We start from the raw sequence: 13,037 nt of genomic DNA on the forward strand, positions 1-13,037 counted from the left end.
GGGAGGAGGAAAAGGCTAATTAAAAGCTACATGAGAGATGCCACAACAGCAGTGGTAATAACAGTTGTTTGTAGCAGTTTTGCAAATTAGCAAACAAGCTGTGTTGTTTAATTTTAATGGGGGCATTGGGAGTATCGAGTGCCTAAATACACCTTGTTATTGCACAGGTGTGCTGAATACACTGTGCAGCAGGGTGACAGTTTCATGAACCATAGTAGTTGGGTCACCGTGTGCTGCCAGAAAAGCTTTGGTGCTCCTACATTTTGATTCTAAAAATCAGTGGAGCTCTGCTGGAGGGATACAGCGCCATTTACGAAAAAATAAAAATAAAAATCCCTCATTTAATGTTTTCATGTTGGTGGTGGAGAGCACCATCTTACATATTAGAAGTAAATCCCCAATAAGTGTTCACATGGGTTGAGATTTAGTGACTTTGAGGGTGATTGCATGAGATTCACAGTATTCTCATCCTCATCAAACCATTCACTGACCCCTCGTGCCCTATGGATGGAAGCATTTTCATCCTATCATGAAAGCAATGTTTCAATGTTGGATAAAGGTGATCACTCAGAACCACTTTGTGTTGATTTGTAGTGACCTTTCCCCCAAAGGGGACATGTGGAAACAAATCATGCCATCAAAATTCCTCACAGCATAACAGAGCCACTTATGTCTTTTCAAAAAAATTCCAGGAATGAGTTGAAAGTTATTGCCCAATCTCACACTAGTTCACACTAGCATCTCATCAGCCAAAGAAATCAAACAATTCTGGATTCAGGGTATACATTTTCTGCTGTTTTAGAAACAAGAATTATCTATATCCTGAGCCAGATTTGAAGCAGCATCTGTCATCCAGAAAAGAGCTGAGAAAAAGCTTGCTTTTCTGAATTTGCTTTATCTGCAGGGTTGTTTTGTCCACCAGCGTCATCCATGTTGCTATTTACTGTCTCTACTTGTCATGGACAGAACACTCGAGTCTCCCTGTCTCTTTAACCATGTTGCATTATTCTGTAGGTCGTGATAGATACACAAAAGAATCGTCATTTCTAAATGTTACTCTTCCAATCATGTAAACTAAAATTTATCTTGATAGTTTCCATCAAATTGATTAAAACTAAAGTAATGAGTCTTTTTTTAAATGTAAAGAGTAGAAAATCGTACCAATAATCATAATTCACTGAATGCCAAGCCTTGTGTCTTTTAATTTCTAAACAGTTAAACAAGGAAATTTAACTGGTAAATACATGCGGGTTACAATCCACAGTAAATATACATTACAATCATTTTGTAGGGTAAAAAAGCATTCCCTAAAATCTGGAAAGTTTATTGCTCAGCAATATGTTTCTTTGCCGTTTTCACAAGGTTGCAAACCCTCACACTGAGTAGATGTGCAGCTGTAGAGGAACTATTCCAACATGAATATTTCCCCTGGGAAAAGCCTGTGGACATTTCCCTGTTTGTAATAAGTCTCATCATGACTAGCTTCAATCACCAGGTTCCACCTCTCAGATGAATGAGGGAAAGACTGAACCACCAGTTCATATCCGGGCTGACAAAATGTACATTATTCTCAGAGAAAGCAAAGCTGTGAAGTTCACCTTTGGTCAGTGACTTTAAAGTAATCAGTGAAATAAATCAGCCAACTTTTAATCATGTATTTATCCATTTGCGGTGACAGAGTTATTACATTATCAGATACAAAAACTTATTTGAGCCATACTTCCCCAAGGTTACGTTATCTATTTAATATACCGGTGCTTAAAATGACTTCAAGGTATGTCAGATTTCATTTAGATTAACGCTCAGTTTTAAATGTATGCATTACAGTTAGTTCTTCTCTTCCTTTTTTACTTTGTACAAAATTGGACAGAATAATCAAAATCTAAGTAAAACATACTGTGCCGTAGGTACAGCTTTCTTAAAATACTTTTATAAACATGCCTAAACTTCTTACATTTGTCTCTTACAATATTCTAACATTGGGCCTCATGCAACAACCGTTCGTACGCACAGATTTGTTCTTAAGTCGTGCGTACGGGTGATTTAAGAGAATTTGCGCATTCACCAATCTTTTCGTTTTTTACGTTTTCTTTCAGATACGAACAGAATTTACGAGCGATCCAGAGCTGTCGTAGGAGTTTCGTAAAATAGTCCACTGTTATTCCAATCAAGTTTGCTTGTATATTTAATTACAATGAAGCAAACATAAATAAATATATACATTATACCCCATAATGATGTTGACATTATTCTCTTTGACTTAAATTATGCACTAATTGAAGGTTAATTTGACTCTGTATACAAGGTCAATGGGAAGTGTAACCAGCGGCTGACTTGTTACTTTTGGATGCCTTAGCGGGTCAGGCTCTTGGAAGAGACCGTGTAGATACCCATGTGGAGACCGACAAATGGCTCACATCGCGATTTAGATTGCCAAGGACTGTGCTGCTGCAACTATGCAGTTTGCTAGAGCCACAACTCCAGGTAGTTTTGGCCCCGGGAGGGAGTTTGGAGTCGTGCGCTCCCCTTGGTCATCAAACTCTCATAAGTTTATCACCCATGATTCATCAAGTTCCCATACACCGCTGTCGAAAACAATTACAAATTAAGAGGGACTTTCATGCCATGGCTTGAGTGCCAAAACCCTGCCCCATCAAAGTGCCATCATGATGAGGCAACAACTGACTGCACGGCTTTAGTTGCAGTCATCAAGCAGTCTTTTTTAAGCCATTTTCATGTCAAACCATTTCTTCTTTATTTCGGTGACATTACGAACCACAGGTGACACGGAATTAACAGCACTAATTGCTTCATGTTTCTTGGCTTTAGCAGGTCCCGTAATTCCACTGCTGACACTGCGTAAAATGACAGATTTTCCTTTTTGGATCTCTGAAAGCAGAACTTCAATCTCAGAGCCCCTAAAGTTGGTGTTTTTGCGCCTTGATGCCATTCTCATGACTCAACACTTCCTGGCATAGGAGAGAGGAAGCTGAGCCTTATATGGTATCATTTTGGGCGTGGAGTATCTGCTATCCTCGTGCACGTGCACTTAAATACGCACGGGTGGCATTCATCATTTACGCAGGTCGTTTACGCACTTTTTCCGAAGTTAAGAGCGTTTGTTGAATCTGACGTGGCGTGTTTGTACGAGACCTTCGTCCGAAAAAAGTAAGAGAAATTTTGAATAAAAATACAAAAATGTTCTTGCATGAGGCCCATTGTACTTCTGCTGCATCTTCCAAACAAATGTCTGTTTCTGCTCTGTTCATCACTACCTCTTCTGCTTCTGAGGTTTTTGGATGAGGGGTTTTCTGGCGACGTCTACGTCAAAGCAGGAGACTAATACAAGCAGAGCTTTCACGTCTCAGTTAGCTAACACACACTCACACGCGGGTGTTTCAGAGCACCTTTGCATGGGGGCTATTAAAGTTCCCCTTCAAGAAAATAACGCTCCTGCGTTTTAGTTAACAACAAAACAACATCTTCAGATCAGTCCAGTTTAGCATTTCTTCGTTTGAATGATCTTGGTACATATTTGGTTGATGGTGTTTGCCGACTCTTGTTCGGTAGAAACCCTGAAATATTCCTGAATATCTCTACAAATGTGATATATAACATCATTAGAAGTAGCAAAAGTAGTAAAAAATAAACTTACAAATAAGACAAAAATATGCTAATTGGTCTTTTTATCAGAGAAGATGACGACATTCACATCTATGAGTCACAATAGTAAGTGGATCTCCAATCGCTGTAGTGCGTGTGAATGTATGATGACATTTCCAGTAACTGTCGGTCCCACTCCGACTGAAAAGCTTTAACTCTGGGATGTTGTCAGGTTTCTCTCACATGAACCGCTCCCTTCATGTTCCTCCTGAATATTACTGTTTTTATCAAGGTCAGGACTTTGAGCTGGCCCTTCCAGAACATTAACTAAATTCCTTTCCATTAATTTCAACAGCTGGTGTGCAGAAGATGTTTTTTAAAAATTTTTTTTTATGTATTTCTAATTTTTTGAGTGACACACTTTCATGTTTAAATACCAAACATATGTTTCCCTGGTTTAATGCTGGATTTATTGTTCTGGGGGTGGTGCGGTGAACTGATTCATAAAAGACATTTTCTGCTAAGAATGTATGCATTTCGCACATTCCTCAGAACACATTTCATGTGTTCATGATAGGATTGACAGAATTTAACATAAAACAAAACCAATTCCAAGGAACAATAAAACACATTGTGATATTTTTCTGGTTTTGTTTCTATTTAACAGTTTTTACTCTGGTTTAATAGCTACCAACATGTGTAACAATCATCTGTCTGGATGGCTGCTCTGAAGAAGTCAGAAGACCTTGAGCAATTATACAGAACAAGTATTTAGAGACCATTTTGATTGTTTGGCAAAGATATCAGTTGGCTCATGCATCACTTCAAGCTTCCAAAGGCTGTTTAATAAAGCTTCCAGCATGCCATCTGCACAGCTGTATGTCCCTACTGGTCATCCCCACACGGGGCTTTACGACACAGTATACACTCAGTTGTAATTAATCAGTTGTAGATGAAGCAGTGGTTGCCGGTTCTCCTCCTGTGGCCCTGTTTCTGATGCTCCTTCTGCTTTTTGTTTGAAATCCTACAGTTTCTCTCTGTTTTTTTTTTACCTCTGCAGGGTGTTTTGCTCTAAAACTTAAAGAGCTAATCCCTTTTTTAATGCACCTATCTTTTCGTGATCCCACAACTGCAAACACCAAATAAAAACACATTTCCTTTTTCTCCACTTCTCGGTTTCACATCTCATGAAGCCGTGCTTTTTCTTTGTTGCTGTTTTCACTGTCATGTCTGGCACAAACAGTGTTTTTATGTGCAAATGACTAAGCAGGGGCGCATTCTTCCATGGCTAAAAAGGGAAAATATGGCTTTTACACAAGTATCTGTAATATTTCACAGTAATTACGATTCATTTGAAAGAACAAAACATTGTTTGTATAGATTTCTGCCTTTGTGCTAAACCACAGAGAGTTTGAGCATCCGACCCCTGGTGTTTCCAAACATCTTAGATGTTGCAGTAGTTGCTCTCCACTGTTAAATGACTAGAAGAGTTCAGTGTATGAATGGTAAAAATATGCTTTCAGAAAACGTCAATCATCCCAGTTTAGTTTTAGATTAGTGACAACAACACACCGATGGACATGGGGATTGGATAACATTTCTGGGAAAATGTGCACAGCTATTTTGTGAAACTGTTACCCTCAACACTATTACATATCTTGAACCACAATCTATCCTAAACATTAACCAAATACAGTTTTAAGCTTAAAAAACAGCTATAAAATAGCTCAGTAAGTTGATATAGCATTTGAAAACAGGTTAATTTTGGCAATATGAGAGCTAATGAGATATGTTATGAGTGAATATTGCACTGAAGTGTGCAGTTCCAAGCTTTTTGTAAATGAGGCTCCCATGAAGGGAAAGCTCAATCTCTTTTTACCCCTCAGCATATAATTGTTCATTTTCTGTGGGCAGAGAATATTTATAAGGTCCATTCCTGAGATTTATTCAAACCCGTTTTTGTTATTTAAGATAATGACACTGATAAGAATAACTCCTGCCTGGTGCTGGTTTAATTCTCCAAGTCTGAATACATCTTTGAGTCTTTTCTATTAAAGACCTTCTTTGCATTTAATTGACTTTCAAAAGCTATTATACATCTTGATATAGGCAAATAACCTAAATCATCAAAATCCCTGGGCTCACTGCCCGGACGTGGATGTAGAAAGTTTCGCGAAACAGAGGAGGTGCATTCAGATTTATTTCAGCTCAAGATAGAATCATAAAAACTATATGAATAAACAAAAGCTTGAGGCCACACTGCAGCGGTTTAGACTTTTAAATTATTTTCATAGAAGCGACCAAACAATGCAAATAAGCTGAGGTGCTCTGTGAGTTTAAGATCATAGACAGTGATCTACGGCCATGTGCAGCTTGGAGAAATTTAGAGCCCACATGCAAAAGATCTGATGTTGGTTCTACCAGTGGTTGTAATAAGAGTGTGTCTGATTTGGGTATTTATATTGTAATAACCACTTGAGTCATTTAAGTTTTTGACTTCATCTGAGCAGACTCGGCTGTTTGGGTTAAGGAGTCTCCCTTATTCTGTTTGTACAAAAAAATCTGTAAACATGCAAGTATCACTGCAATCCATCTTATCTGGTACCAACCGCCAGCATCCAGATGCAATGGAGTGGTTACTATGAAGTCAAACACTGAGCCATCCATCCATTTTCAATCCTGCTTAATCCAATTCAGGGTAGCGGGGGGCTGGAGCCTATCCAAGCTGTCATTGGGTGAGAGGCGGGGTACACCCTGGACAGGTCGCCAGTCCATCACAGGGCCACACAGAGACAAACGACCACAGTTCTAGGGACAATTTTAGGGAGACCAGTTAACCTGACATGCATGCTTTTGGACAGGAGGAAGCTGGAGAGAACCCACGTATGCACGGGGAGAATATGCAAACTCCAGCCTGGAATTGAACCTGGAGCCCTCTTGCTGTGAGGTGACGGTGCTAACCACCACACCCCCATGCAGCCCCAAACACTGACCATAACACAAATATTTAAACAATTACAATGAGAATGGACAAAGTACAACTCTGGATGTGAACCTGAGTTATTAGATTTCTAACAGTTATTGTACTTTTTGAAGGAGACACTTTCAGATTCAAGTTTGACTCCAAAATGTTTTGTGACAATCAGTATAACAAAGAAAATCTGCTCCATAGATGGTTGGTTTAATCCTATCGCCACAATCGGCATGCAAAAACATTAACAGCCTGACGGAGGATAACATTTTTTTCAGCGGTTGCAGTCTGTAATACTGACCTGAAATAAATAAGATCTCCAGCGTTCAGCTTCTTCAGCTTGGTGTGTGTAGAGGAAGTTTAGCTGCATGTCTCCTGCTGTGAAAGAAAATCAGTTCACCTTCACACAAGCTCACTGCTCAACCATTTGTCTTTCTGAGATCCACTGCGCTGATGTTACCATTCATCCCTCAGCTTGTGATTTTTTTAATTGCAGCTTTGTCTTTGAGGTATTGTTAGAGTTGTTATCCCTCAAAGAACATGTATAATCCAAGCACCATCAAGCTTGGATTTCTGTATATTCTCAAGTCTTTTCCAGAGGGTGGTTTGCTGTCGGCCTCCCTTTTAAATCCCCTTTGTTTTACCCACAAATTAGACATTATGTGTTGTGGCAGCTTTTCTGTGAGAAGCATTTTCTGTAATTTGTTGTTTTGTTGAACACATGCAATCACTTGTCAGATGGTTTAAGGTTTTTTTTGTTTGCTTGTCTGTGTGTGGGTCCGTTGCACCACAAAACATTTTCAGAGTTGGGATCATCGTTTGCGTAGATGTTGAGATGTTTGAGGAATACTCGTAAGTTTAATTTCCATCCATTCTTTTTATTTTGACCTTTTTGCATGTCTGTTCTTCATCACTGTCATTTGTCATTCTTCTTTGTAATGTTGAGTTTGAGGCTGCTTTAAACTGCAAAATACTGTATATGCACTAACTGAATAGGGACACTACCGTGAAACACTGTAAACTTGTACATTTTCTTTCAGAAGTTTTAATCTATAGAGCTTCAAGTTGAAGCAGAGCTATTGGCAGACACTCAAAGCCAGCTGCATATTGATCAGATGTTTTTGGTAGCTATCAACGAGCTGCTAGGAGAACTTTTTTTCATTGTTAGTCTTGCTTTATCCAATGCAATATGAGTTTTGATGAATGTTTGGGGTTTATGATGGTTTGATAATTTGATGAAAGAATCCACAGTTCCCTGCAGCCAGCTCGTCACTGTCCAAACAACTCGTCTTTGGCGCGTTTGACCCTATAATTTCCTTCTATTTACATGCATAATTTTGGAAGGCAGTGATTTGAGAATCAACAGTAGTTTATTGTGGCAGATGAAAACATTTTTGGCTCGTATTGAAACTACAATCCTCTTTGTGTGCCCCATCTGTGCTCTTTGGACAGTTCAATGAATGCTGTCAAATTAGTTCTTTTTGTTTTCTCGCAAAGAAGCCTCTCGTTGTACTAAATTATGATGACAAAAAGGAAGAATGCATCTATTGAAGATGTATGTTGTGCAATAATTCTGCTCCAGTAAAAGAAAAGTTTGAAGAAATCACTGAAATCCCAGTTTTAAGCAATGCATGTGAGGCTTTGACTAGAATTATAAATTCAGTGGGCTCAGGGCTGTAAATTCACATGACATGTGGTTTTGTTTCAGCCCTAAATCTCAGAAGATTTTATGACATAATATGTTTGTACTATACAATTATGATGTTGTAAAATTGACTCTTCATCGACCAAAAACACGTTGGTGCGAAATTCAGTTTAGAAAAGACATTGATGGCATTAACCTCACTGGCATATTAAATTACTTAAATCTAACCTGTATTAGCCTCCCAATCTGTACATGTGTGGATGTACGTTTCAGTGAATTTGAGTTGATCTTTTCAGACATTTGAAATAAACATCCAGAAGAGATGAATCTAGTTTTACTACTTCCCTTAACAGTAATCCTAACTAGAACGGATCCAAAATAAAATCCCAAACAGGCTACGATGCACGTGTAAATGTCCACATATTAGTGCACTTTTCTATACTTTTATAAGGAACTCATAACTAACTCAGCTCTCCAAGTTGCAGCTGGGTAACTAGATTCAACGTTTAAACAATATCTTCGGCATGACAAGCATAGGGACTCGGTGTACGCTGCTGCACTGAAGATCTTAAAAAGCCATTATGAAGTTTCAAGTTGAGTTATAAGCATTGCATTCTGAGCAGCATATAAACAGTCAAACAATGGGCCCTTCAAGCAACGTGATGCAACAGCAGAACAATGTCTGCAGTCGTATTGAAAAACTAACAGAGGCAGAAAAGAAAAACAAGTCCAATTTACAAAGTGTGGTGGTGAAGTGACTCAAGATTCTGGCTGGATATGCTACATTACATCATGTTCATATGGTGATTACAAAGATGAAAAAACTTGTAGAAAATGTAAACATCAGGTTCTGCTCAGACTAAGTGTGTAATATCAATTCTAGCTCTGGAGGAATCTTTCTTTAGTGAATTACAAAGAATGAATTTCAGTTAATAACATCATGGTTATGTCAGGTAAACAACGAGAATGTTACAAATCTGTGGGTTTTAAAAGATGTGGACAGTTACCACTCAGGGGGTTTCACATGAAAGATGCTGTTGAATTGCATGATTAAAATGAAAAGGTCCAGTGTACCCTTGATTCATGCTGTGGACAAAAAGTCAAGATAACTCAGACTTTTCTGTCAAGTATACCTACAATAATACCTCAAATGCAAATGTCATTATTAAAGTAACAGCAGAGAATGTAGATATTTCTTTGCTCGTTGGCTCCCCCTACAGGTGTGGGGTGTAACACCACTGTCATAAAAATAAATGTCTGTGTGAGCCCTGCACATGTAAAGCCATACAACTGAACTGGATGTTGTGTTGATGAGGCTACAAAGATACTTTCAAAAGCCCACAAAAATGTCAAGTGACCATAAAGCAAAATTGTGTGGTTCAGGGCTGGAAACCAAAGTCCTAAACTGCTGTATGTCCAGGAACTCAGGGGCAGTTTTCTGGCAGAAGCCAATGTACCTCAGATCAAGGCAGAAACACATAGTTTTAAAGTTCACAAACTGCTCTAGTGTTGCTTTAACTTCGATAGTTTAGGATACCAATCTTCCCAGAGGCAGGACTTTATTAGTATTTTTCTACAATGCTTTATTTAATTGTCACAAAAAACTGATTCATGATTATAACATATTGAATTTCAGGTTAAATTAGAGTTTATCTTGTGTTTATCAGAAAAAAAAACACTGCTATTGTAAGAATGCCAAATGCATCGTCTGCATAATAAACCATTCCTTAACCTTTCTCAGGTTCAGTTCTCTGCCTAATGTGCTAAATGTGATCGTACTCTAATCTGTACTCGGTCAATCTCCCTCTTGTAAGAACAACTCTGTGACCCTGCAGTATTTTCTTCTTTCTTCTTCATTTGTCTCCTCCTTGCAGGACTCTGGGAGGAATCCAGAGGAGCTGTTGAACCCAGCTGAATACATGAGCTACCAACGCGCCTGCAATGTGGAACTCTCCCCCGACACTCAGCCCACTCCTGCCTACCCCCCTGTTACTTTCTTGCCTCAGAATCCCTACACTCAGCACCCATCCAATGAGCCTCTGTATTCCAACACAACCTTCCAGTCCCATGGCCCTCGAGCTCCATTCACTTTCCCCAAAGAGCAATCTGTGTGACATGCGACATAACTCTTATCTTGGCAACTTGATAGCATCACAAACACTTCATGGAAAAACAACGCTCTGCTGAACAGATTTATATCCATCCCCCACCTTGCTTCCATTTATTCTCTAAGCTTAAAACACTCGTGGGCTCTCCCCTCCTTGCCTTTATGAAAGTGGCCCTCAGTCCCTTGTGTATTGTGCACTGTTTGCTCCACTGAAGCTATAGGACCCCTATCACCTTGTGATGTTAGCATAGTTGCCACCGACTGCCCTCCTCCACCACTCTAGCCTTCACCCCTCACAGGTGCCCACTCATCCCGTTTGCTTTTGATTGCGTCCTCACCTTTGTATCTTTTTTGCCAACTGTCTAATGAACCGTGCACAGAATATGCCACTCAAGATTTGTTTTTCATCTCTTTTTTTTTAAATATTTCCCACAGTGGTAGTAACCTTTTATAAAAAATGTGATTCTTTGGTTTATTTTCTTTTTGTCTCTCGATCATATGCTTGCTTTTTTGAAAGTCATATATTGTATGTGTGACCAGGTGTTTTCTGGTGGGAAAAAAATCAAATGAAAGGCCATTTAACTTGTAAAACTAATCATCTATTTATAATGACATGGACTACCCTATTGATTACGGTTAATGACAGGGTTGTTATGTAGAGGTGTGAATTGGCAGTCTTTCAGCTGAATCCTGCATTACTTTTCATAATAGCTCTGCTGTCATGAAGTTTGGCTACTTCAGTCTATTAGAAGAGAATGTCCTCCTTATTAGCTAGGATGAAAATCAAAGGGCTTGAGATCCAACAGCATCTATTCTCTTCTCATTCTCCACGTATTATTATCCACCCAGATTATTTGTTATTATCAACCATTAGTTGCCAAAGATGTAGTGTCAGTGAGATTTTGTTCATTTGCTTTTATGCCGGTGTTTACATTAAAACTCTATTTTTTGATGGGAAATAAACATACTGTAGTTGATTGGCAATGTGCTACACTTTCCCAGTTTACATTATCGCTTTACCATATGCTGTATTTTCCATATCTTCATGTAAAAACTTGAGTTTGTTACAGAGTTCGAAGTTCTTTTCTTTGTGGGGTCTTTGTGTTTGCGCAGAGTTATCAACGACCAGGAATTTTTCTCAGTGCGGGTGTAATAAGTGAAGACAATCACAATACAAGGATTGTCCTCTGGGAAAAGAAACAACAGTTTATTGAGTTTTCATAGCTATCTGAAACAGCTATTTCAAGGACAGCCAACACGTTAAACATATTTACATATTTTTGGAATATGATTTATACTTATATAGACTAAAGAGTTTCAAATCTGTCTAAGAGACAGAACTGAAAAGAAAAGCTTGCAGCTGTATTTTTTTAGAGAATGCTTAGTTATTTACAATAGCACTTATTTTCAGAGTCCATACTACACTGTGACGGTTGATTTCAGACCATACATAAGCTAATGCGCTTGATGAGCCGATTTCAGGATATCGCCTCCTATACACAAGCCCTCACACAGCAAAATTTGCATAAACTGAAAGTTCACATTTTTTTTTGCCATGTCAGATGTATGTATGGAAAAAAAATAAAGAAAATACTTGTGTTTGTACTCGATGTGAAAAAAAAAAAAAACCTTAAAATGTGGAAAGGTGATTTAGTGTTTATTCATGATGGTGGTTATTGGGATAGAGTAAAACTTGTGAGACTTTCTTCTGTGCTCACCTTGTTGTCTTGCAATGGCTCGATATGTGTGCTAGCATTAGTTTAAGCAGTGGTCTTTGGTTTGAACCACTGAAGGAGTTTGTTATTGCTGTACCTGCTGTGTGAAAAAAAAGCACTGAAACACTTACTTGTCTATTTGTGACATAGTTACTATTCATGAGATCCTTCCTTTTCATTCTTATTATTTTTGTGATTATTATTTCTATCGTCATGTGAAAATGCTACAACTTGCTGCAGAATATACTGACTCTGGCATTTACATGTATTTTATTTTTCTGTGCTCATTTCAAATGTTGTGGAAATAATTGCCATGTTCTCTTTGACCCTCTATCTTTTGTTTTGTTTTGTAAGATTGCAACATTTAGTTACTAAGTTTTTTTTATCACATACAAATCTACAGCACATTTCTTTTGAGATTTATTGCACATTTGTGGAAGGATAATCCCTGAGTACATTTATAAGATCTTTTGTTGCCCAGATTAAAATAATGGAACTATGTAAAACTGTTTAACCTGCTTTTGTTTGTTGGTTTCTGTTTTTTTTTTTCCAGGTTATGTTTGATGTAAATATTAACAATGTATCTGATGTGTGAAAAAACAAGTCATGCAGTTTAACATTAAACCTCACAAACTACCCATGTTGTGGCTGCTGTTATCATGTTTGCCAGTTAATGATATGTTAAACATTAAGTTGAAGTAATTTTTTTGGCTACCTGTGAATCAACAGTGAAGTCTAACTATCCATCTGACTTATCTGTAGCCACAGTGTACCTGAACAATACTCCCTATTCCCTGCTCCCAACCCAGGGAATATCGGTTACATCCCGCCATTTCCTTTAATAGCCTATTAAAGCCTGTTTTTTTTTCTTTTAGAGGAACTCCACAACCTCACAAACCAACTATAATAAATTATTATCAAAATCTCCTCAAATTTCAAATATCAAAATAGAGGTACAGTATTAATGTAAGATTAAGATCATGTTAGATTAAGCAG

The 13,037-nt window shown here is 38.2% G+C and overlaps 1 protein-coding gene across 1 annotated transcript in view; it reads left to right on the top strand.

The window, feature by feature from the left end:
* The window catches only part of LOC142389011 (uncharacterized), a 46,280-nt gene extending 33,726 nt beyond the window's left edge, over positions 1–12,554 (top strand). The window contains exon 5 of the mRNA XM_075474562.1: positions 10,094–12,554. Coding sequence (XP_075330677.1) covers positions 10,094–10,333 — 240 coding nt within the window. The 3' untranslated portion in view covers positions 10,334–12,554. The remainder of the gene's footprint in view (positions 1–10,093) is intronic.
* Positions 12,555–13,037: the final 483 nt, after the last annotated feature.

This window comes from Odontesthes bonariensis, chromosome 9 (genome assembly GCF_027942865.1).
Source record: "Odontesthes bonariensis isolate fOdoBon6 chromosome 9, fOdoBon6.hap1, whole genome shotgun sequence".
NCBI classification, from domain to species: Eukaryota; Metazoa; Chordata; class Actinopteri; order Atheriniformes; family Atherinopsidae; genus Odontesthes; species Odontesthes bonariensis.